General features: G+C 40.0%; 1 protein-coding gene across 3 annotated transcripts in view; it reads left to right on the top strand.

Moving 5' to 3' along the window:
• The window catches only part of LOC118247058 (glypican-5-like), a 378,790-nt gene that overhangs the window by 15,164 nt on the left and 342,150 nt on the right, over nucleotides 1-21,476 (top strand). For all 3 annotated transcript variants that reach the window (XR_007708644.1, XM_035544740.2, XM_035544741.2), the window contains exon 2: nucleotides 7,202-7,363. Coding sequence is in view for 2 of the 3 variants with exons in the window: in XM_035544740.2 (XP_035400633.1) it covers nucleotides 7,202-7,363 (162 nt within the window). In the remaining variant the exon portion in view is untranslated. The remainder of the gene's footprint in view (nucleotides 1-7,201; nucleotides 7,364-21,476) is intronic.

Below are 21,476 nucleotides of genomic sequence, written 5' to 3'. Positions count from 1 at the left end.
TGAGGAGGATGAGAAGTGGGAAGAGGAGGACCTGTTCCAGCTATTCACTGGGTGGAATTTCTGTGAGCGGAGGGACATCCAGTTTAGTGCATAGACATGTTCTGCTCATCAGGTCCCGGCATGAGGCAGGTTCCATGCGGTACAGCCAAGGTGCAAAAGCTAGTGAGTATAGGCATGCAGTAATCTAGGGTGTAGGGCAAGAGATGATTTGGGAACTAGGCCAAAAAAACAGAATACAAGAGCAGTGAAAACTGGGCAAACAAGGAAGTGAGGGAAAAAAACAGACAAAAAGTACTCAGCAGCAAGGCCTAACAACATTGCATTCTGCAGATGCTGCCCTTAAGACCTGTAAATTTGGAAGAGTCCCTGCTTTGGAAGTTGATCAGGGCCAGGGCTTGATGGTCTCCAGCTGTCCTGCAAGCTTTGGCACTTGCTGATGCTGCCAGCTCACTGGAGTCATGACATCTAGTGTTTCTTGCTGTTCCTCTTCCTTTCTCATTCAAGGTTTCCCACCCCACTTGAATTTGCTGGCATAATTCCAGTGCAATCAAAATGGTCCTCCTGTATTATTATTATTTTTTAATATATATATATGTTTTAGTGTGTGTGTGTGTCTACTAAAGAACTCTTGAGTTTATGCAAGCTCTTTTGACTGGAGTAGGAAGTAGCTACATATGCTAATAGTTACGTTAGTAGATCATCTAAGTGGTACTTGATAAAACTGGAGGTGTTTATCTCTTAGGCTTGATTGTTTCAGCTCCAGTAGCACATCTGCTCATGGCTGTTAGTGATGCTTCAGTGTAGCTTAGAATAGCAGTAAGAAGGTAAAGTCCACTGATCGTGTTAAACAGTATCTCTGTTAATGTACAACAAGGGATCGGAGAAAAGAAATTTTCGTGACTTGTATTTTCCAGGCTGTGCTTGTAGGCTGTCATGCTGCATAAACAGAGAAAGGACAAATTCAGGTTCTGTGGTCAATATTGCTTTGGTATTTCTTCAGCTTTTTGGCTTTAAAACAGTATGTCAAAGGATCCTTTATCTACGTAATCTTATTATTAAAGCTAATTTAGAGGAATAAAATCTCCTCCCTGTAACCTACCTGGATGTTACCCCTTGCTCACGGGAGCAGGTTTATAGGGTTAGGTGCTATTTAATGTACTGCACTCATTTGAACCAGTGTGTAATGCTGTGCTCCCATCAGTCTGTTGCACTGCTTGTTGATTTTTCTGGTAATTCCTGGCATGTGCTACTTGAGGTATAATAACTATGGTATTTAGAAGACTGGTAAATCAAATAGTAGCCATTGTATTATTCACCCATCATGCTTGGTGAGTTTAATGTACTTTGAGTGACTTTATAGTGCGAAAATGTTAAAGCTGCAATGGGATTGAGCTGTGCTTGCTGCTAGGTAACGTTGGTTTGTGTTTTTGTGGATGAGTGTTTCTCAACAGTGGCCTTGCAGCTGTAGGTAATGATGGCTTTAGTGCTGCTGTGGCACACAAGCTCCATAAAGACAGGACTCACAAACTTCTGGCAGCCTATAGTGGCTGCGTTTCCCCTCCCTGGTGTGGCTGTGCTAGCGTGGGCTTTTCTCATGCAACTGCAGGGGGAGCCCAGGTTGGAATGTTTCCTTTTCCATTTGTTTTTGCCTCCTTCCCTAAATTAGTTGCTTCTAATTGTTGAATTTTCCTCTAGCTGAGGGAGCAGCTGCACCAGACAGATGAGTCTCAAGAAGGACAAAGTGTTGGCTCCTGTTCAGCTGGGCCAGACTTAATGCAAGGTACTTCTGGCACCTTCTGTGTTACTGAGGCGTAATAAATCTTGGAGTTTCCGAAGACATTTGTAACAGCATTAAAACCCTGGGTTTTGGATAAGAGCTTTGTTTGGAAATACTGTTGAAAAGTTTGTGATAATATAAAGGAATAATAACTACTAGAGGGCGGATCTCACTGAACTTGCCTTCTTATAGTGCTTGTTCAGGAATATTCTGTGCCGTGGAAGCTGTAGGCTCAGCTTGTACAAATCAGCCCATCTGACAAAATTCTGGAGGCACAGTGGTTAGTGCGTGTGAAAGATCTGTTTTTCTCGTTTCAGAGTATAGCTTTTACAGTGTGTGCAGCATTTTAAAGACATGGCAGGGTATTTGACATCTCTGCTGTGTGTCCAAAGCACTGTTAAGTTACATGGTGAGCTAACAAAACGAATATATATTTAGCTTTTGAGAGGAGTGCATTTTATTCCTAAATAGCAGGCCTCTCTTTGCTTTTGGGAACTTACAAGTATCCTAATTCAACTACCTTTAATGGCCAAGGTCTGTTTGACTTCATTTGTACCAAAGTTCAGAGTGGAGTCCCCAAACTCTGCTGATTTAAAACAAAAGTAACCAAACAACACAACAAAACACTCTGCAGCTGACTTCAGCAGAACTGGCCTGATTGAGACCAGGTAGGGATCGGTAGTTTTATGTGCATTTGGCACCTTAAATATTTCATAACTGTGAGAGAGAGGTAGTGGATAGATGATGCCTCTGGCATGTATTACTTGCTTTAAGGTTTCAGGAGTTTTGAGTAGGAATTGTTGCTTTCCGGAATGGTCCAGTCTAGTATAATTTTTCTTGCTCTGAATGTGACTTTTTTTGATTGCAGCAAAATACTTTATCCTGCTTTTTTTTTTTTTTTTCAATCATCACTCCAGTTTCCCAGATCCTGCAATGTAGAAACACAGATGAATAGATACTTGTGCTGTAGAACCCCCTCCAAGTGCAAGCTGAGGATGCCATTCGTGCTTTTATTGAGGAAGGGTGGGATTACTCCAGTTCTATTCCTTTAAGCCAGGGAATTCGATGTGACAAATTGGCCATGTGCTATATTGTATTAGCCCATAAATTGTTTCTGCCATGCCTGTCAGTGCCCTGAATGTGTTCCAGTGAAATAGTTACAGTAAAAATTTGAACAAATATTTGATTGAAAAGTCTTTTTGTCTGTCTCAAACTGCAGATGAACAGAAAGGTGTGATTCTTTGTGCCATAATGATTCACCATAATTACTTGGTGAGTCCTCCTTCTGGGAACTGGGGATGAAGTAATCCCTTGCTTAACCGTGGCAGCTGACCGGTTAAAAAGCAGCTCTGCAGAAAAGGGTCCTAGCAGACAAGAAGTTAACAGGAGGTAGCAGTGTGCCTGTGCAGCCAAGGCAGCCAGCTGCATGCTGGGCTGTTTTACCAAGAGCATGGCTTGCAGCTTGTCGACAGGAATTTCCGTTTTTTGACACTTAAGACTGAATCTGTCCAGCTTTGGCTCCCAGTACAAGAAGGACGCTGGCATAGTGGAGCAAGTCTTGTGGAGGGCTCCCATTGTGGTCAGGGGCTGGAGCGCATGTCATAGGAATAGAGGCTGGGAGAGCTGGGCACATTCAGAAGGTTAAGGGAGATCTTACTGCTGTCTTCAACTCTGTATTGGAAGGAAATGGAGAAATTGGAACCAGATCCTTGAAGGCACACAGTGATAGGATGAGAAGCAATAGATACAAGTAGGAACATGGGAAGTTCTGATTAGATGTATTTTTTTTAATTTATTTTTTACCATGAGGATGGTGGTCAAATATTGGAACAAGTGCCCAAAGAAGTTGTGGCATCACCTGTCCTTGCAGATGCTTGAAACGTGGCTCGATGAAGCCCTGATGAAGTTTGACTTGCTTTAAGGGGAGGGCTGAACTAGATGACCTGTGGAGATTCCTTCCAAACTAAACTGTTTTATGGTAGTACAGGAAATAAGGAGCTACTTGGAGAAAGCAGGTATGCTTCCTAAAGAGAAATAATCAGGATCAGTTGCTGAAATAATGCTATTGATAAGTCTTCTACCCTCTTATTTATGAATGATGCTTTTTTTTTTTTTGGGCCTTTTTTCTGGTGTACAGAATGGCTTTGCTCCTAAACTTGACGAAGGAGTTTCCCCTTAAGGTTTTCCCCCAATTGGCAATCTGTAGTGTCCATGCAGTAGTGTTCATGCAGTATACCCCTTGGTCACCACTGAGTCATATGGTCTTCCTCCCCTCTTTTTTTTTTCAGTTGGAGAGTATGTGCATTAACAAGAGAGATAAGATAAATTCATTTTGCCTTCAGCGTTATTAAAGACTTACATACAAATAATCATCTCTAATTTAATCTCAGCACCCAGGCTTTTGTAGTACTGAAAACTTTTATTAGGTTTCTATAATAGTGTTAAAAGTCATACCCCCAGGCTCATACTGAAGCAAGAGAAACTGCCAAGCTCTGTGCAAGACAGTACTGACCTGATAGTCTTGCAAGGGGACTTGGGCTTGCTCTTTGCTGGTCTTTTAATGGTCTGTGTTCTGCATCAGTCTCCTCAACAGTCAGGGGCTTGGTGTTGCTGTTCGTAGTTGAGTGCTCTCTGCATCACTTTGGTTCTGGACCAACAAAAACTAATCTTCAGGCTCCTGGAGTGTTCATCCAAGGAGATAATTGGGTGGGGAATCGGAGGAGTGTGGTTTCAGCTGAGATGTCTGCACTCCTAGAGTTTTTTGGAGATTTCGATCCTTGTGATGCCTTGGTGCAAAGAGGAGTGCTAGGTGCAGACATGACAGCTGTGCTTCACATACTGCAGGTGCAGGTCTGAGCCTCGCAAGGGGCTTTCAAACAAAATCTGGAAGGACTGGTGCAAGGGGAAATGTTCTGAACAACAGGTTGGCATTGCAGAGGCTGAGTAACACAACCCTTCTGTTCTTACCCCCGTGCTGTAAAACTGGCTTAGTCGCTCAGGAGTCTGCACTGTCATTTCGCACGTGCTCTGAGCTGCCAGCTCAGAAAAGTGGTCCTTTTCCGACCCCTGCTTCCTTGTGACAGAACAAACATATGCTCATGGGGTGAGCGACATCGGGGAACTGCTCCAAGTTAAAATTAGCCTGGCCAAGAAGCTAATTTCAACCTGGGCCAGCTTCTCTGGCCCAGGAGAGCGTGCCCAGCCGGTGACGAGCACGCAGGCCTCCCGCTGCTGCTTTCAGCCGCCTGCCAGCCTCTGCTGGCGTGAGTTGGTCCCGTCCTTCTGGGACCTCAGGGTAACGCGGGTGGTCGTTGCTCCTATTTCTAACCTTGCATCAGAAACTGAAACAAACCCGCCTCCAAAATGGTATCGTGAGTCAGCATTGTCTTCCGCAACAATTTATTTTGTGAACTGCAATCAGAATCTAGATTCATTGAAATATTTCACTTTGGCTTTGACATTTTTGATGTGAATTAGCTGCACTTTCCAAAGAGTTGTTACACACTGTAAACAATGTTTTTGGGTCAAATATGATGTTTCAAGCAGGTCGGTGTTTTGACTTTTTCGGCATGTGAGATTTATTGATTTGTTGGCCTGGAGCTGGCCCTGAACGGTGCTTGTTTGGATGCTTTTCTATGGCTTTTTCAGTATGTCTGGTGTACCCTGCTACTTATTTCTTCATCATTGTCAGCTGTATGCGCCATCTTACTGTGCATTAACCTGCACGGCCAGATGGTGACGATTAACGCAGTGTAATTGCTCATTAATGTTCACGTCCTGTGGCTTGGTTCTCTGGTGTCCTGAGTGAAATTTTACAGAGGAACGCATCATTTTGGAGAGTTGGGGCTGTTTGCGTCCAATTGACTTAAAGCCAGGGGTCCCCTGGGGGCTGGTGGGCAGGGGCCTAGCAGGTGCTCAGGTGGCCACTGGCCCCATTGGAGAGGAGCTCTGTGGATGGTGAGGCAGGGCCTCTGGCCTCCGGGAGAGGGCGATTCCTGCCCCACAGCCATGAAGGGACAGCAGAGGGGCCGGTGGAGGTGCAGGCTGCTGTGGCTGAGGCTTGCCAGGCCCCACGGCCCCTGACCTGCCTGCCGCCATTTTCAGTGTGAGGTGAGGGGAAGGGAGCACCTGAGTGGCACTGTCATGACATCTCTTGTTGGGGAGTTCTTACATTGGTTTACTGAGAAATATGTTGAAAATAGCTTCTTTTTAATGTGTTGTGGCTATTTTGGCTCTTTTTTTTTTTATTTTCTGACACCTCTGTTTTTAGATTTTCTCTCTAAACTTAAGTCACTTTTTTTTTTCCCTTAAAACATATATTACATGAAGCATGAAAGTGTATTTATCAATATTTTGTAGCAGCTCCTTTCCAGAACTTGATGATACCTGCAGATACGGTGGAGTGTGGCAAATGGAGCTGAAGTGTCCATCACAACTCCATGCAACATAGGCTTCCTAATCAAGGGCACTGAACTTAGTGAAACACATACAAAGACGAAATTAAAAAGAAACTAGAACCAAAACATTCCACAAAAGAAATAAGAATTTTTCTAATAGACATTAAACTTTTTCTGTAACTTCAAGAGGGAATAACTTCAGTGCCTTTGCTAAATACAGGCAGACTGTAACTTGCTTTCAGAAATTCTAAGGTAAGTGTTAGGTAGGTAGAGGTCTGTCTGTACATGGCCAAGTTTAGAGATGATCATTTTAGGTGAATACCTGTTGACTTTCAGTACTACTTAGGCTCAGAAATTGAAATAGCAGTCCATGACTTCCCGGTGGCTGTATATAGCTCTGGGTCTCTGTAAACGTGGCTTGATAGTTTCTTACCACTGGCCTTACATAACTGCATTCAGGCTGCTACAGAAATCAATTATATTTTGTGGCAACTATTGCTGCTTGTTTTTTTTTTGTTTGTTTTCACTATTTCTTTTTTGTAAATCTGATTTAGACAGGAACTAAAGTGTCGAATCTAGAGAGAAAAGAAAAAAAAGCCACCAAGTTGCCAGAGCTTTTGGAAAGTGCTAATGCTTTTAAACTTTTTTTTTTTAATTATTTTTTGAGCTGTTTAGTAGTTCACAGGTTTTTGAGAGGCTTCTACTACTGTAGGAGGTGAATAGGTGGTCTCTTGAGGCACTGCACAGGTACATATTGGATCCTAATCTAAAGGCATGTTTTTCACTCAGATGTTAAAGGTCTGCCTTTAGCAGGAGTTTTACAGTGGAGATGTTGCCCCTTTGAATGTGCATCTTCAGTAATTCTCCTGTGTCCTTGTGTTCTATTTAAGTGTTTTTATGCTTAATGTGTTTTTTTTTTTTTAATGTGGTTGTTACATTGACATTAAGAAGCATTATTTATTTTTAAGGTGCAACTCAAAATATTTTCTAATTCTTCTGTTTCTTTTTGTTCCCCTTCTTATAATAGAGTCAGATTTACAGATCTGTCAACATAGAGCGCCAACATGCTGCACCAAAAAAATGGAAGAAAGCTACCAGGCAGCTGTTCGAAGGGAGAGGTATCAGAGTATCCAGGCAATGAATTTTGAACTGAATTACATGATTGTTGGTCATATCACAGCTTTTCAAGGTAAGAACTTTTGAGGTACTCCAGTCCTATGATGAGTATTTTGTAAAGACATCCTATGCAAACAAAGGAAAAGCTCTTTTTGTTCTTCATTTCCACTGCATTGCATACAGTAGTTGTTGGCTTCTTGTTTACTTCCCTGCTCTTTAACGATCCTGCCTTTGGAAAAAGGTGAGGGCACTTAGTCTTGACTGTTATTTTAAGTATCTGCCTAAATCTAACTAGGAATAGATTAGCTTTTGTTCCTGAGATCATATTTAAAATGATTGTCACAGATTTTTCAAGGCATTTCCAAATGTCATTTAAGTGCCTGATGGCTGTTTGTGCCTTTTAATACCGGCTTGTGTTGCCAAACCATTTAAGGGTGTGGAAAGTTAAATCAAAATTTAGTTGTTGAAACTGAAGAATAGGTGCTCTAACAGATGTGTCAAATGAAAATACAACTCTCTTCCTTTTAAAATGTTTCACTGCCCAGTAGGTCACGTGAAGAGTGACCAATTTTCAAGTTGAACGTTGGATGCATGAAAGATCCTGGACTGAAAGTCTGTTCTTGTCACTCTTGCTGTTCTCAAAACTACCTTCTAACATGTTGTTACAGGTTCTACAGAGTTTCTTCACACAGATAGTTATTGTACTATTAAAGGGAGGGAAATGGTTATATGGGTTTGTGCACTATAAAGTGTTGAGCACTGGAGATTTTTCTCCAGAAAGGCTTTTAAGCATAGGCTATGTGAACTTTAAATATATGAGAGTTGATTGATTAAATCAGTCATTGAGTGTCAGTCATTGAATTCAGCTACTGACTTATGTGGACCTAACTGTGTGCTTAATTTTAACTGACTGTTTTGCTATATTTAGTGCTGAGCACCTTCATGGAATGGGTTTTGAAAACAAGCCAATAGTTATTAAAATATGAAGTGCCGAGGTCTGTATGATTAAACCCATAGTTACAAGGCAGTTATTTTATCAAGTAGTAGCTTTTTTTGTCTAGTTTTGTCCATTTGAGTGAAAATACTATAAATAAAAAAGTGATTGACAGTTAATAAGAGCATATTGTCTAAACTCGACAGTCAGATGCTAGAAGTCATAGAGATATGTAAATACAAGGTAAAAAAATTCTTCTGCTTTTGGTTGTTTGCTTCTTCCCTCAGTTCTGTACCTGTGGGTGAAACACTTCATTTTGGTTCATTTTACAATTAGTTCTTGAAAATATTTTAGTATCTCCGATGATTTAAAATTTTAGTTAGAGCGCACTTGGTCCACACAGTGCTCTGCACTTTGGAGAAGCGCTGCAGTAAAAGGGTGTCTGTGTTGGAAAAGGGTGATTGTGTTGGCATTGTTAAATGCCGGTGAGTTGTTCAAGAAATCTTTCAGTATCATGACAGAATAAAGATAAGGTCAGAATAGATTAACCTACCAGCCCCTGTAGGTCAAGCTGGTAGCTTTATTGTCCTGATGAAGCTTTTTGATGAAATGAAAGTATAGTTAGACATTTAAACACAATTTAAATTTACAAGTGTTTCCTAGAAGTGGGTAAATAGTTTGCTTGTAACTTGTTATGGCTAGCCTTCTGTCTACATTAGGTGGGAATACTCAAACATGCAACTTTGCTCTACTAGGAGCTGCCGCCTTCTTTGTTTTTGTCCTAGGTGTAAGTGAAAAGCCTCCTTATCTATCTTATGCTGTATAAACATTCTGTTGCTACCAGTAGCACTGTGTGAGATATTCACTGAGAGAATGATCTTTGTATTGAGTTAACTCTGTCCTTTTGGTCTGTTTTGGTTTGTTGCTATTTTGAGTGATAGTGTGAAAGTGCTTAAAAGCACATTTAAAGTCTTAAAAAACAAAAACCAAAAAAGGCTCTCAGGTGCCTTTCAGATTTCATATTTCTTGCAGCAATGGGAACTGGCCCAGACTTGCAAAAAATAGCATTTTTTTCATTTGTATGCTGTGGTGTTCAATTGTAAAGTTTTCATGCACTATTTACTTCCTTTATATATATATATATATATATATATATATACACACACACATACACACATTTTTATTACTGTTAGCGTAGTCAAAGCAAAGCAGTAGTTAGTCTGGCTGTCTACTGGTGAGGAAAATAAATCTTAACAGCTTTTTATGCACTTTTAGCTGACAATACTGTTAATATTATGCCCATACTGATGGAATCACTTTCAAGACTAATATGATACAAGAATTAGATTTCGAGTCCAACTTTGAATGTAGTGGTGCAAATTAAATTTCAATGAGAAGACAGTGCAGATTTTTTTGAGAGAGAATGTTTCTGATGTTTCTGTCCCCTTATTTTCTTTCATGGAAGTCAAAAGATGTTCGCTTCTAAGGGCTTGCAATTAGATATTAATGGGAAAGAGCATTCTCTTGTGAGTAGGAGTTTTAATATAGCTTCAGTCAAATATTCCCTCTGCAGTGCCTGGGTACTGCAGTATCAGCTTGTGGACATCTCAGACTGAAGAAAATTATTATTATTATTATTACTGAAAGAGTTATTTAAATACTTTTGCCCACAGCTGAAATAAGACAATTTTCACAGGTGTCAGAGTTAGATGTGCAAAATAATTAGTCTGTAAGACTTGATTAAGTATACCACAGCTGTGGGCAGGCTTGTTATGTTTGGGCTGATGCCTGTTCCATACATGTGGTCAGCCTTACAACTGCAGTTTAATCCTGCTACTTTTCCCCCTTTTAAGTCTTCGATATTAGCAAGCCAGTACTTGTTCAGACACTTCATAAATCAGTCTTCTGCTTGGGTGATTTTTGCTTGAACTTCTGTGTCCTGTTGCTGTTGCACCTAATTTGGGTAGGAAGAGGCTCATTGGCATCATCTGCAGGTTGTAAAAATCCTCTCCCCATCAGTAACAGGACAGAAGGAAGGGAGAGAGGTGTGAATGAAGGAGCCAGCTGGATGCCTGGGAAGTATGTCATCAGAATCAGCTCCTGGAAAATCATACACTGTCACCAATCCTTCCAGTATTTGAGATGTGGAATGTAACCAGGCCTCAGGGGGAGGATTTCATGGAAAGCTGCTGGATTTACTCTCTTAATGTTTTGTTCCATGGTATAGCCTAAAACTCATAACGATGGTATTAGTTAGTCTGCAGATGTGTTATTAACGACTCCGTGCTCCAAGTGGACTCAGAGGCAAGTGGATGGGACTTGTAAGCATGCCAATCTGTAACGGGAGCAGCATAAGAGAGGTGAAAGTGGTTGTTGTAATGGCCCCAGTAAGTCACCCACTGGCTCTTCACAGGTGGTTTTGTTTTGGGTGCATTTTGGAGTGGGTTAGTTGGTCCCATCTGAAAATACACCAACCTTTCTCTATTCTTGATCCTATGCCTGCAGCCTTGAAGTGTCCAGTGGGACCATTTAAGTGAATGACCAAACAGGATACTTTAATTTTGTAACTCACTTTTTTCCCTTTGACAACCAGAATGTCCTCCTTTGAAATTGCCTTTTTTTTTTTTTTTTCCATCCTAACCTTTTTTAGGCTTGCATATAAACCTATTACTTTAGCTTAAATTTTGAATGGGTGTATTTCTTGTTTCTGTGAGGTGATCGAATGTGTTACTGGGTACTGACATCCTTCTATTCCCAGTTGTTCCTGCCCCCTCCCTGCCTCACCAGTTCCCTGATGCAGTCACTGCACTCCTTGGGGACAGTTCCAAACAAGGCAACTTTGATTTATTGTTTGTGGATTAAAAGTGGTGTGGGTGTGCAGGCTGAAAGTTGCTGTCAGAAGAGGTATCAATAGTCTGACAGGAAAGCTTTGCTGTTAGCAGACAGAAGAGAGAAACCTGCCCTCTCTTTTCTGTGTCTTTTATGTTGCTAACAGGTGTTGTGTAAGGACCCACAAAAAAAATTGGCTCTGCTCCTGTCATTTTAGGCTGAGGCTAATTTGAGGTAAAGAGAATCCAAACACTGGTAATTTATTTGTTCTGCTGATGGGCTATGCAGAGAGACAGAGCAGGATTCTTTGAAACCCACACCGCATTTCAGTCACCAGGTTATCAGAGATACAGTGAAAAGCTTTGAGCTTGTCACTTTCACAAATAAATTACTATTTATCTGCTGTACTTTTTACATTTAGAGCAGGCAATGGGAATTGTTCAATGATGGCCTCTAAAGGGAAATCTTTCACGAATAAAAGTGTGTTAGTCATAAAGCAATACTTTTGTGTGTTGTTCCTCCAAAATAGCATTAATTTGTCCTTTAGTTGGCAGGGTCAGGTGTTCCCATATCCTCTCACCTACTGGAGGATAGATCAGCTTTGTAGCATTCTGCTCCTCTCCCTCCGAACTGGGAAGGGGTGGGGAGAAGCTGCGGTTGTGTTCTTTATATTGAATAGGGAGATGCTAGTTGGGAAAGGTCCTTCTTGCTATTTTTAATAGCAGGAGTTGCTGCAGTGGCATTGTTGTTGCTAATAGGTTGTTTTGCCCTGTTACCATCTGATCCCAGCTGGCAACTGGGAAAGATGTGAATGGCACGGGGCAGTGTGGAGGACTGGTGGTAGCAGGGATGGACCCTGGAGCTCCTGGCTCTCAAAAAATAAATGCCTGAAAGCTAATGTCCAGTCAGTCCAGAAAGTTCTGAAGTGCAAAGTTCCTGATCCAGCATCTTTTCTGGTAAGTGGGAAAGGTCTGCTGGCTTCCGTAGGTCCTGGGACTGATGCTGGTACTGGTGGTGAGTACTGTCTAGTCCATCTGAAATGAATGTTCCCAGAAATAAGTACACAGGCACACAGAGACATACGAAGTCAAACATTCGACATTTTAATTGCTTGAGTTGCAACATTGCTGACATACATTTTCACTGAACTTAGAAATATCAGCTTGAAATATGGGTATCTGGTTAACGGTGTTGATGTACAATGAAATTTACAAAGCAAAGACTTGGCTAGAGAAGTGCACTCTGGTTTCTAGTTAATTACTATATGAAGTGTAGTCACGATAATGGAAATGGATGCAGTCCAAAATCAAACAGCTATTTGAAAAAAAAAAAAAAAAAAGAAAAAAGCCAACCATCACCAACAGGTACCCACCAAGCATCACCAACAATGCCTTTGGTGTGCTTTATTTACTGTTGGATTACAGAAATTGATGTGTTTTTTTTTTTTTTTTTTTTTTTTAGTATTTTTTTGTAATCCTGTCGTTCTCGGTCTTTTATTCAAGCAAATTGTTACCTGCCCCTTTCTGGTTTTATAACCCTGCTAAGTAGAGTTTTGTACTCCTATGACCTTTGAGCTGAAAGCGGGCCAAAATGTATAATTTTGTTGTGGCTCATTGCAAAAAATGACTCCCTACAGAGAGAGATGAGAGAGGCTCCATTAGAGTATTTCTGTCTACTTTCTGTATGCTATTCATTCCTGTTCCTAGTCCAGTGGACCAAGCGATTTGTGTTTCCTAGCTGGAATGACAGCCTATTTTATTTTTGTAGCCTAAGGGAGGCCAGAATATTCCTCCTTAGTTGTAGCCTTGAATGTGCAAACCGGAGGCATGTAGACAACTGCTTTCTGTCATGTGTGGGGCTCTGGGTGGGTGAAAACTATATTCATATGACAAATTGCAACCTTTTTTTTGTCTGGTGGTGTTCTAATTGAAACAAACGTAGCTCTTTATATGGTACTTCCTGTCTGTAGATATTCAAACACTTTTCAAAAGGACCTCAGTGTTGCTGTATCAGTGCCAGAGATGGATAAAACGAGGGGCACTGGGGAGGGAAGATGTTCCTAGGGTGACACAAGAGGCCATAGGCATGTCCAAGAGTGACCTCAAGTTATCAAAGTGATCTCTTCTGATTCCTTTAAAAAAAAAAACACAAAAGTAATGATTTCTAGAGGCCTTGGCGGGGTAGGTAATTTTTGGCTGACCATAGTCTCCTGAGGTGTTCACTGGAAGAGCGAGATGCTCGTTTTGTCCTTGATGTTGGCACAGTTGGACTTCTTTGCTCTGACTGTGGGCCAGGTCAGTGTTAGGGAGCAGGGCAGTATGCGGAAGGGGCATTCTGCATCAAACCTTTGGTGATAAGATTGCTTCTCCTTTGTATTTTGGTACTACCTGAATGGTCATAAATCCAGTATGCTTAGCATGTTTTCAGTTTGTAGAAGGGAATGCCCCAGGTTTGCGATCCATTGTAAAACAGTTTGTTGTGGGTGCAGGCACTGAACAGTTGGGTAGGAGAACCAAAGCCCATTAGAAATTAATAGCCTGTGTAGCCAAGAAGCTTGCATGCAACAGTTGTGAAGCATCACTTTTATGGGAGACAGTCTTCTGATTATAGACCATCCTGATTTTTGTCCTCTTTCTTGGTGCCATCTCAATTGAAATGTCAGTAAATGCCATGTATTTCCCCATGCGTACCCTCACATTGGCTGAGGCTGTAGGGCCACCTAAGAGACTCCTTCCAGCAGCAAGATAGACCAGAAATACAAGCAGTGGATCATCCCCTTTTTGTACCCTACTGTTCCTTGGTGAATGGCAATTTAAGAGCTTTGAGTTGAGGCTGAAATGCACCCATCACAGTTGTGTAATTATCCATTGTTGGGTCCCCTACCCATTAATCCCTCTCTTTAAACAAGTTCTCTTTTGGCTACCACAGAAAATTGGCAATGTTGACAACATGCTGACCGCAATTTCAGTATGCATCAGGCTGCTAGCTTTAGGCATGCTGCATGTTAATTCCCTTGTGCCATTTAATTCTTAAGTTTTATTGTTAAAAATGTATTATTCCCAGTATAATTACTCATCTTCTGTATGCCATTTATGGCGTTAGAGCCCAAGATTTTGCTAAGACTTCTGTCTTTGTCAGCGTATGGGATGAGAGGAGGGGTGTTGAATTCTTTTCTGGTAAGTGTCCTTTTCTCAGCAAAAGGTAAAAATAAGTTTGCAATACACAGTATTCCCTAATGCTCTCACCCTTATCTTTGGAACGTGGAAAATTAAATCTTTGAGATGTGCCAGGGACTGTTAATAAATATTAGCATTATATTGTGAATGGTGGTTATTGAACTGACTATGCAGATTGTGTACATTTGACCTCTGCTTTTTCAGAAGTTGTGTGTATGCTTTGGTCAAGGTTCTAGATTGAGAGTGACATTTTTATGTTATAGATTACAAGAGAATTTAAGTTTTTCTTACATGGTCTCTTGTATTCTTTTATTTTTCATTTTTAAAAGAAATTGGAATCAGTGTGGTGATCTATTGTACATAATTGATTTAAGGAATGTGCTTTACTTCTGTATACATATAGGTTGAAAGTTAAATGGGAAAACAAACTAAGAAAATAAGCTTTCACCTTTAAGAAGTTTTTCTGTAGTGCATATTAAACATAAAATGAATGTGTGCAGAAGTTTATCCCAGACTTTCATGTTCTCTAAGACTTTCTACATGCCTTTTGATTTTTCCCTATACTGTTTCATCTCCCATAGTAGGTATTCAGAAAATTGTCCTTTTTTTTTTTTTTACTGTTCTTGCTATTATAAAGTTAGCTGAAGTCTAAATTATATCACTGTAAATGCATGTCTTAAAAATTTCTTCATCTGGATGCCGAATGTTAAGGATTTGCTGTCAATGTGAGGTGGGATTTTTTTTCTTGTGAATGGCAAAAGGGAGGCCTATTTAAAGCAGGTGTTTTCACAATTTATTTTCTACCATATGCAGCAGGACCATTCCTGCAGTAAGGCCTTCCTAATAGTGACTACAAAACTTTCTCTTCAGTATGGTGTCTTTGCTAGCGGTTCAGGAAAAATAGTTGCCCTTTTTTGGTTCTTAACTGAGAAATTTATCAGACCCAGAGCAACACTTGCAGTCAGCTGGGTAGATGACATTCGGAAAGTTGGATACTTAATATGCAAAACCAGCTTGTTATGAAAATGCATGTAAAAATAAAGTTTGCTTTACACCAACAATAGTCATTAAATTCTGCTTTTCATATGATGTCTCAAGTTCCTTTCTGGGGAAATAGCATTGTGGTTTGTGGGATCAGATACCTTTCTCCTTTTCCTAGATGAGCCACACACGTGTTTTGCGATTCTACATCTGTCTCTGGCTCAATTGAGGCATCCAGAGCAGAGAGGGTTAATGATGTTCAATGCTTTGAACTAGAGGTGGAGGACATACGCTGAAAAACTTAGTTCAATGCCAAGAAGTGGTGAAAACATGTAGGTTAGAGATTACTGGGAACAAAGCTGCAAAACTCAAACTTACATGGCTATCATATCATATGGCTTTGATTTGTGTGCCCAGCCATGTCTACAAACATATAGTAACAGGTAGGAAAGGCACGCAGAAATCAGTGAGGATGATCAAAGGTACACAACAGCTGTCATGAGTTAAGATTTAAATGGATGAGAAGTTTTTTAACCTGAAAGAAATGGACTGTTGAAGAGGATTTAGTACTTCTCTCTGCTACTGAGTGCATGGCGAAGATAAAAACACATTAATTGTTTATTCTCTCCTCCAGTACAAAACTTTTTTTTTTTTTTTGTGTAGTAGTGGCTGAAATATGAGGTGGCAGATTCAGAGCAAACAGAAGGGGCTACTTTTTTAAGTGATGCAAGTTACAAGAAAATTGTAGTTCTGAAAGGGAGAAGGTACGATGACTTCTTAGCATGGAAAGAACAACTCTGGTTTAGAAAGCAGCTGAGCTACATACCTTTAGAAGATGAGTTAGTATACCAGATTTTTTTTTTGTATGTTTCTGTCCTATTTTAATACTGTCAAAATCTTCCATTGGCCTTGGCCACTGCTGGAAATAGTATAGGGTTATAGGAATCTTGGGTGTAACCTATGTCCTTTTCCTGACAGTTCTTACTAAAGGCATGTTATTATAAAGAAGTCACATGAAATGCAAAAGTTGAGTAATTTATTCTGTAGTAGAGAGAGCATGTCATTTTGTCAAAATACAGTTGTCAGCAAAAGTTCGGCACAACTAAAACATTTTGGTTGTGACCAAACTGTCCTTTGTTTTTCTTGTCTTTCGGATTGAGCCCCACCATTTGCCTGTAATTTATACTTTCTAATGGATCATCTACAAGCTCTCTGTCCCTTTATCATTACATTCTTATTGTGTTCTGCAAGAGAAGTCTTGCAAATTTAAACACTTTTGAAATACTGGTTTTCTTCTTCTGCACACTGTTAAAATCTCGCCAGCACTCCTTGTATTTGCATATTAATGATGGTATTGTCTTTAAGATGCAGAATGCCATGCTGCTAGTGCCTATTCAGAATCCTGCTGAAAAGATCATTTTCCTAGTCAAACATTCTCTTTTTCTGGTACTGCTACCCTACTGCATCTAAAATGTGCCTTTCATCTTGTACTTCTCAGTGTAGCCCATAATGCTAATCACTTGTGATTTGTGATCTAAATGTCAATTACTGTCACAGGGCAGTAATGCAAGCCTTTTTTTCATTCACTTACTATAAAAATTTAATGGCATCTTTCTGTTTTATCCAATGCTGTCTTCCGTGTTGGAGAAGCATGCCCTGCAAAGGACCTGCGTTGTCTTGCTTTAAATGTCATCCTTAAAACTCTCCTTAAGGTCAAGATAAACAAAATGCTTGTAAAAGGTCAACCCAAAATATGCTGAACCCACTGCTTGTTATGCTGACCGGTTTTGTCATGCTCTTGTCCCTCTTTGTCTTTCCTCCCTGGTGTATGTCTCTCTATCAGGTGTTGTTTGTCTTTACTTTCATTGGCAGCTCTGAGAAGGGGCACCATGTTTTATCCTGACTCTCTGCAGTACCTGTGATCCCAGTGTTTTGCTATAGCACCCTTAAGTGCTATAGTAATGCAAGTAACTTCTGACTTCAACACTTTTAGTGTGTTTCTGATTATATCCTACCCGCACACCATCATCCCTTGCCTTGTTGTTTGGGCAGCTTGTTAGGAATATGAAATCACTGGCTTTTAAAAACACAGGAAAAATCAAAGGGGAAAATAATGGGAGAGAATAATGGAGGAGATTGCTCTCTTTCATCAGAAAAAACAGATGATTTCAGTTTGCTTTCAAAATAGCAAATTCAAGTGAAAATTTTAATTAAAACCTAGGAAGAACACTTTAATTCTAGCCTTGGATTGTAAATCCCTCTCTTACAAGCTCTATCAAGTAAGAAAGATCATGTCCACAGAAGTCTTTTATAGGATAACAAAAAACTATTGGCTATGTTGCACGTAATGGATTTCTTCTTAAACATACTAAAACTTTATATTGAGTCTTATTTATGACACTGATATATATAAATCAGCAAAGCACAGTGATGCTGTGGAGTTGCTAGCCTAGCAAGTAGTTCTTTGTTGCAGGAATTCTGCAGGCTGAACGCAGGCTTGCTTTATGAAATAGCTTGCAGTTGTTTTCCAAGAACAAAGTACGCAGAACTGTGCTAGTGGGAAGCTGATGGGTTTATTAGTCCTGCCAGAAACATGACTGGTGATCATTTTTGATTGGTTCCTACCATTATATTACTTTGACTGTTAAGCAAAAGTGTTTTATTGTTTAGATATCTTTGTTGTCTTCTAGAAGAGATTCATATATATGCTGTATAGAATCGTTTGGTCCAGGCTTTGAAAGAATGGTGTAATTCCTTGTGAAGTGGTGAGAGAAATGCACTTCAAATACATCTTAAAGGAGACAACAAATCTGGGCAAGACATCATCTATTTAGCCTTTATAATCATCACGTAAACTTAGTTCCTGAGGGCGTCTGGCTTCTGCTGTCATCTGATACGAAGAATGTAAGTGATTTGGGGCAGGGACAGTCTCTTCATTATCTATTTATAACTGTTCTTTATGCGCTGTGGCCGGCACATACTGGTACTAGAAAAAGAGATCTAGTGAACACTCACATGATATGTGTATTCATCTCATGTCTGTGTCCATATTTCACCTGTGTATCGTCGTAATTATCTTTTTCTTCCTCTTCGTTCTTTCTAGTACCTTGTCAGGCCGTTAACCATATCTGCAGAGTATAAAAGCATGGTGAAAGTGTAACTCAATAAATCAACGATAAAATAGTCCAGATAGAAAGAAAACACATAGTTTGGAGACTGTTCAATCTTTAAAAGAAAATGATGAAAAACCTGCAAAAAGTGAGCTGGGCACTTGACTATATGGGGAGACTTTCCTACTACAGTTGCTGTTGTGAGGGCAGTGTTTTTCTAACAGTGTTTCTGAAATCTCATTTAGTGTCATCATTCTTCAGGAGGTACTTTATTCACAACCGTGCAGTGAGATTTCACAGTCACCTGGACTAGAAAGTGGGTGGCTTTTCTCCCTCTATTTTTTCACTTTTGTTGTGACGTAGCATTTCCATAAAGGTAGTGTTTCTGCTCTGTCTCTAGTTATATGAAGTCCCCCGTACCAGTGTCTCCACTGCTGAGTGTGTGAGTACTCCAGTAAATCTCAAGTACTGAAGTTAAATTGTTCTTAGTGCTACCAAGTCCATGTTCCCACTTTCCTAAGTTAGTCTGACGTTTTGTGAAGAAAGTGCCTGAATACCTGAGAAGAAATGTGTTGTGATGTTTTTTGAATAGGAGCATTAGTGTATGAAGACAGTTTCTGCCAAAAACTAACTTAAAAAAAACAAACAACAAACCAAGCAAAAACAAAACAAACAAACAAAACACGGACTGTCCTTCAGTATATTTGGGAATTTAATTTTAATTATAATTCAGCTTTCAATTACACATCCCTTGGTCAGGCATTGGAATGGGTTGCCCAGAGAAGTGGTAGAGTCACTGTCCCTGGGGGTGTTCAAGGAAAAGTTGGATGTGGTGCTTAGGGAAATGGTTTAGTGGGTGATATTGGTGGTAGGGGGATGGTTGGACCAGGTGATCTTGAAGGTCTTTTCCAACCTTAATGATTCTGTGATTCTCCTGAAGATCGGTTAATTTTTTTTTGTTGTCTTATTGGTCCTCTTATTGTGACATTGAAAACAGGGAAGCCATTCTTTTAGGCCATTTCTAGATGCAAAACTTCAGATGTTTGTGCAGGAGTGTAGGTACTGTAACATTGAAACTGGTAGCCAATTCAGTAAAAATAGGAGAAGAAAGTTGGACATAATGAACTAAATGCAAAAGGTGTACAGGAAAAACTCACTGTTGTATTTTCAGACTTGGAAAAGAAAATGAGAGAGTCTTACAAGATGAAACGAGCAAATATCTCAAAGCAAGTATGTTCAGGAGAAAACACTAGTCAAACCTCAGGTCCATGCACCAGTAATGATAGCATGGCATTTGTTTGCAGTGTTGCTCTCTTCCTCCAAGTATAGACTCCCAGTAGATGAAAATAATTTTACTCAGAACAGAATCAAATTTTCAGATTAAATGCAATTAGGAAATACGTTTTCATTCTCTTCTGCCCTTATTTTAAGAGGCAAGTTTAGGATGTCTCAGATTCTTCTGAAAGGTTTTTCTTTGAATTCAGAATCTTTGTTATGCAGATACATTTTGCTAATTAATTTTAGAGCAATTTGTTTATATGCCTTTTAGTAATACTGCATAACAGAATACATTATTGATCTAAACTGTTAGGAATGTATATTGTACAAAGAAGGGATATATTTTTTTTTCTTCCAGTTATCAACAGAAAATGAGTTACTGCTGTTGCTGTCACATGTGGTATTTTATTTATGGGCTAGGACCTCGCTGTGCTGTATACAAAATGTAAGAAACTGTGCCAGTCCCAAGAAGATTACAGTGCTACTGTAACATGAGAGAGAGCAGAAGAACATGGACAGATGGAGAGTGTGTAAAAGCTATAGGGTCATGCTTCCCAGTTTGAGAGAGAGACTGAGTATTTACAAGCACATTTGTGGTGTTGTGCCTTTTAGATCAGATTTCAGTTTCTGTACTCCGTTTAAGTTCAAAATTTTCTTGTCAAAAGTTTGTGACTCTGGAATGTCATGACTTTTCAATTTGTTCACCAGTTGTGGACATTGTGGCTGAAGAGGATAGGCTTGAGGTTAGTTCAGTTTAAAAAGAAGTGTACTCTATTTTAGGTGAGTTTGTTCGTGTGGGCATTTATCTTTAGGCAAAAATAATTCCAAAAACGTTTAGAATTGTAGCAATCTTGGAAAGAAAGTGAAGGAAAATGGCTTATATACTTGCTTTGTGATTGTATGCTTGCATGTTTTAGCTGCTCACAGCAAGGATTGAGAAACGAGTAGTTGAATAGTTGTCATCTTTTCACCTCTGTGTTACTTTGGTTTTCCCCTTTGGTTCCTCACGCTCTTCCATTAATTATCTACCCTGAGGAGAAAGAGAGGAAAAAGAATGTAGATGCAGAGTAGGGAACGCCTGGTTGAATGTTGCTGTCCTGACTTAACAGCTGCTCCACTGATAGTTTAGGATCATCAGGCTCACTGGTTTGCAATTGGACAATTGACAGCCATCTCCTTCTGTCTTCTACATCCTCCTCATTGCATGGGTATTGAAGCTGCTTTGAAGCAGTTCATGGCCCAGTCATTTGTAGCCCAGTGTGGTGTGTTAGACTGAAATTTAAAAGGGTACCTAGAAAAATAGCGTGAAGGTAGACTGGTGTGCTATAACAGTGAAGAGAGACCTGGTAAAACCCATGGTATGTGAACCTGATTCTCACTAAAGCTTACTCTTCTGTCTGACCTTCAGTCACAGTGGCTGCTCATCATCTATGTGCAAAAATATCCATGAAATGGTATGTGCAATACATCTGATTTGAAGCTAGCATGGAGTCCTTGTCCTGTGCTGCCTTTATGGACATCTGTTTGGATTATATTTCCACATTTCTTACCATGCATCTGGAGTGTAAATATTTTGAAGTGTAGCTATTGGATTATGCCCTTTCATTTGTTATTTCATTGGGAATTGGGGTTTACTCAAATACTTAATCCATAATTTTCACCATCCTTGCAGAAAGCTTAAGACAGTTTCTATAAAATCAGATGGTTTAGATTTAAGAAAACCGTGAGTTTATAAATATCATCCGCTGCATGCTTCCTATTCATTTTATCGGGGAGACGATTAGCTAGTGCCACTAGCTAGCAGCTTCCCATCGACCCTGTAACTGTTCTTCAGATTCTGCATGGAGCTCTTGCTTTTGGTTCAAATCAGAATACTAT

Source organism: Cygnus atratus, chromosome 9 (assembly GCF_013377495.2).
Source record: "Cygnus atratus isolate AKBS03 ecotype Queensland, Australia chromosome 9, CAtr_DNAZoo_HiC_assembly, whole genome shotgun sequence".
Taxonomy (NCBI): domain Eukaryota; kingdom Metazoa; phylum Chordata; class Aves; order Anseriformes; family Anatidae; genus Cygnus; species Cygnus atratus.
The sequence above is the reverse complement of the archived record's forward strand: the minus strand, read 5'-3'. Positions and strand labels throughout refer to the sequence as shown.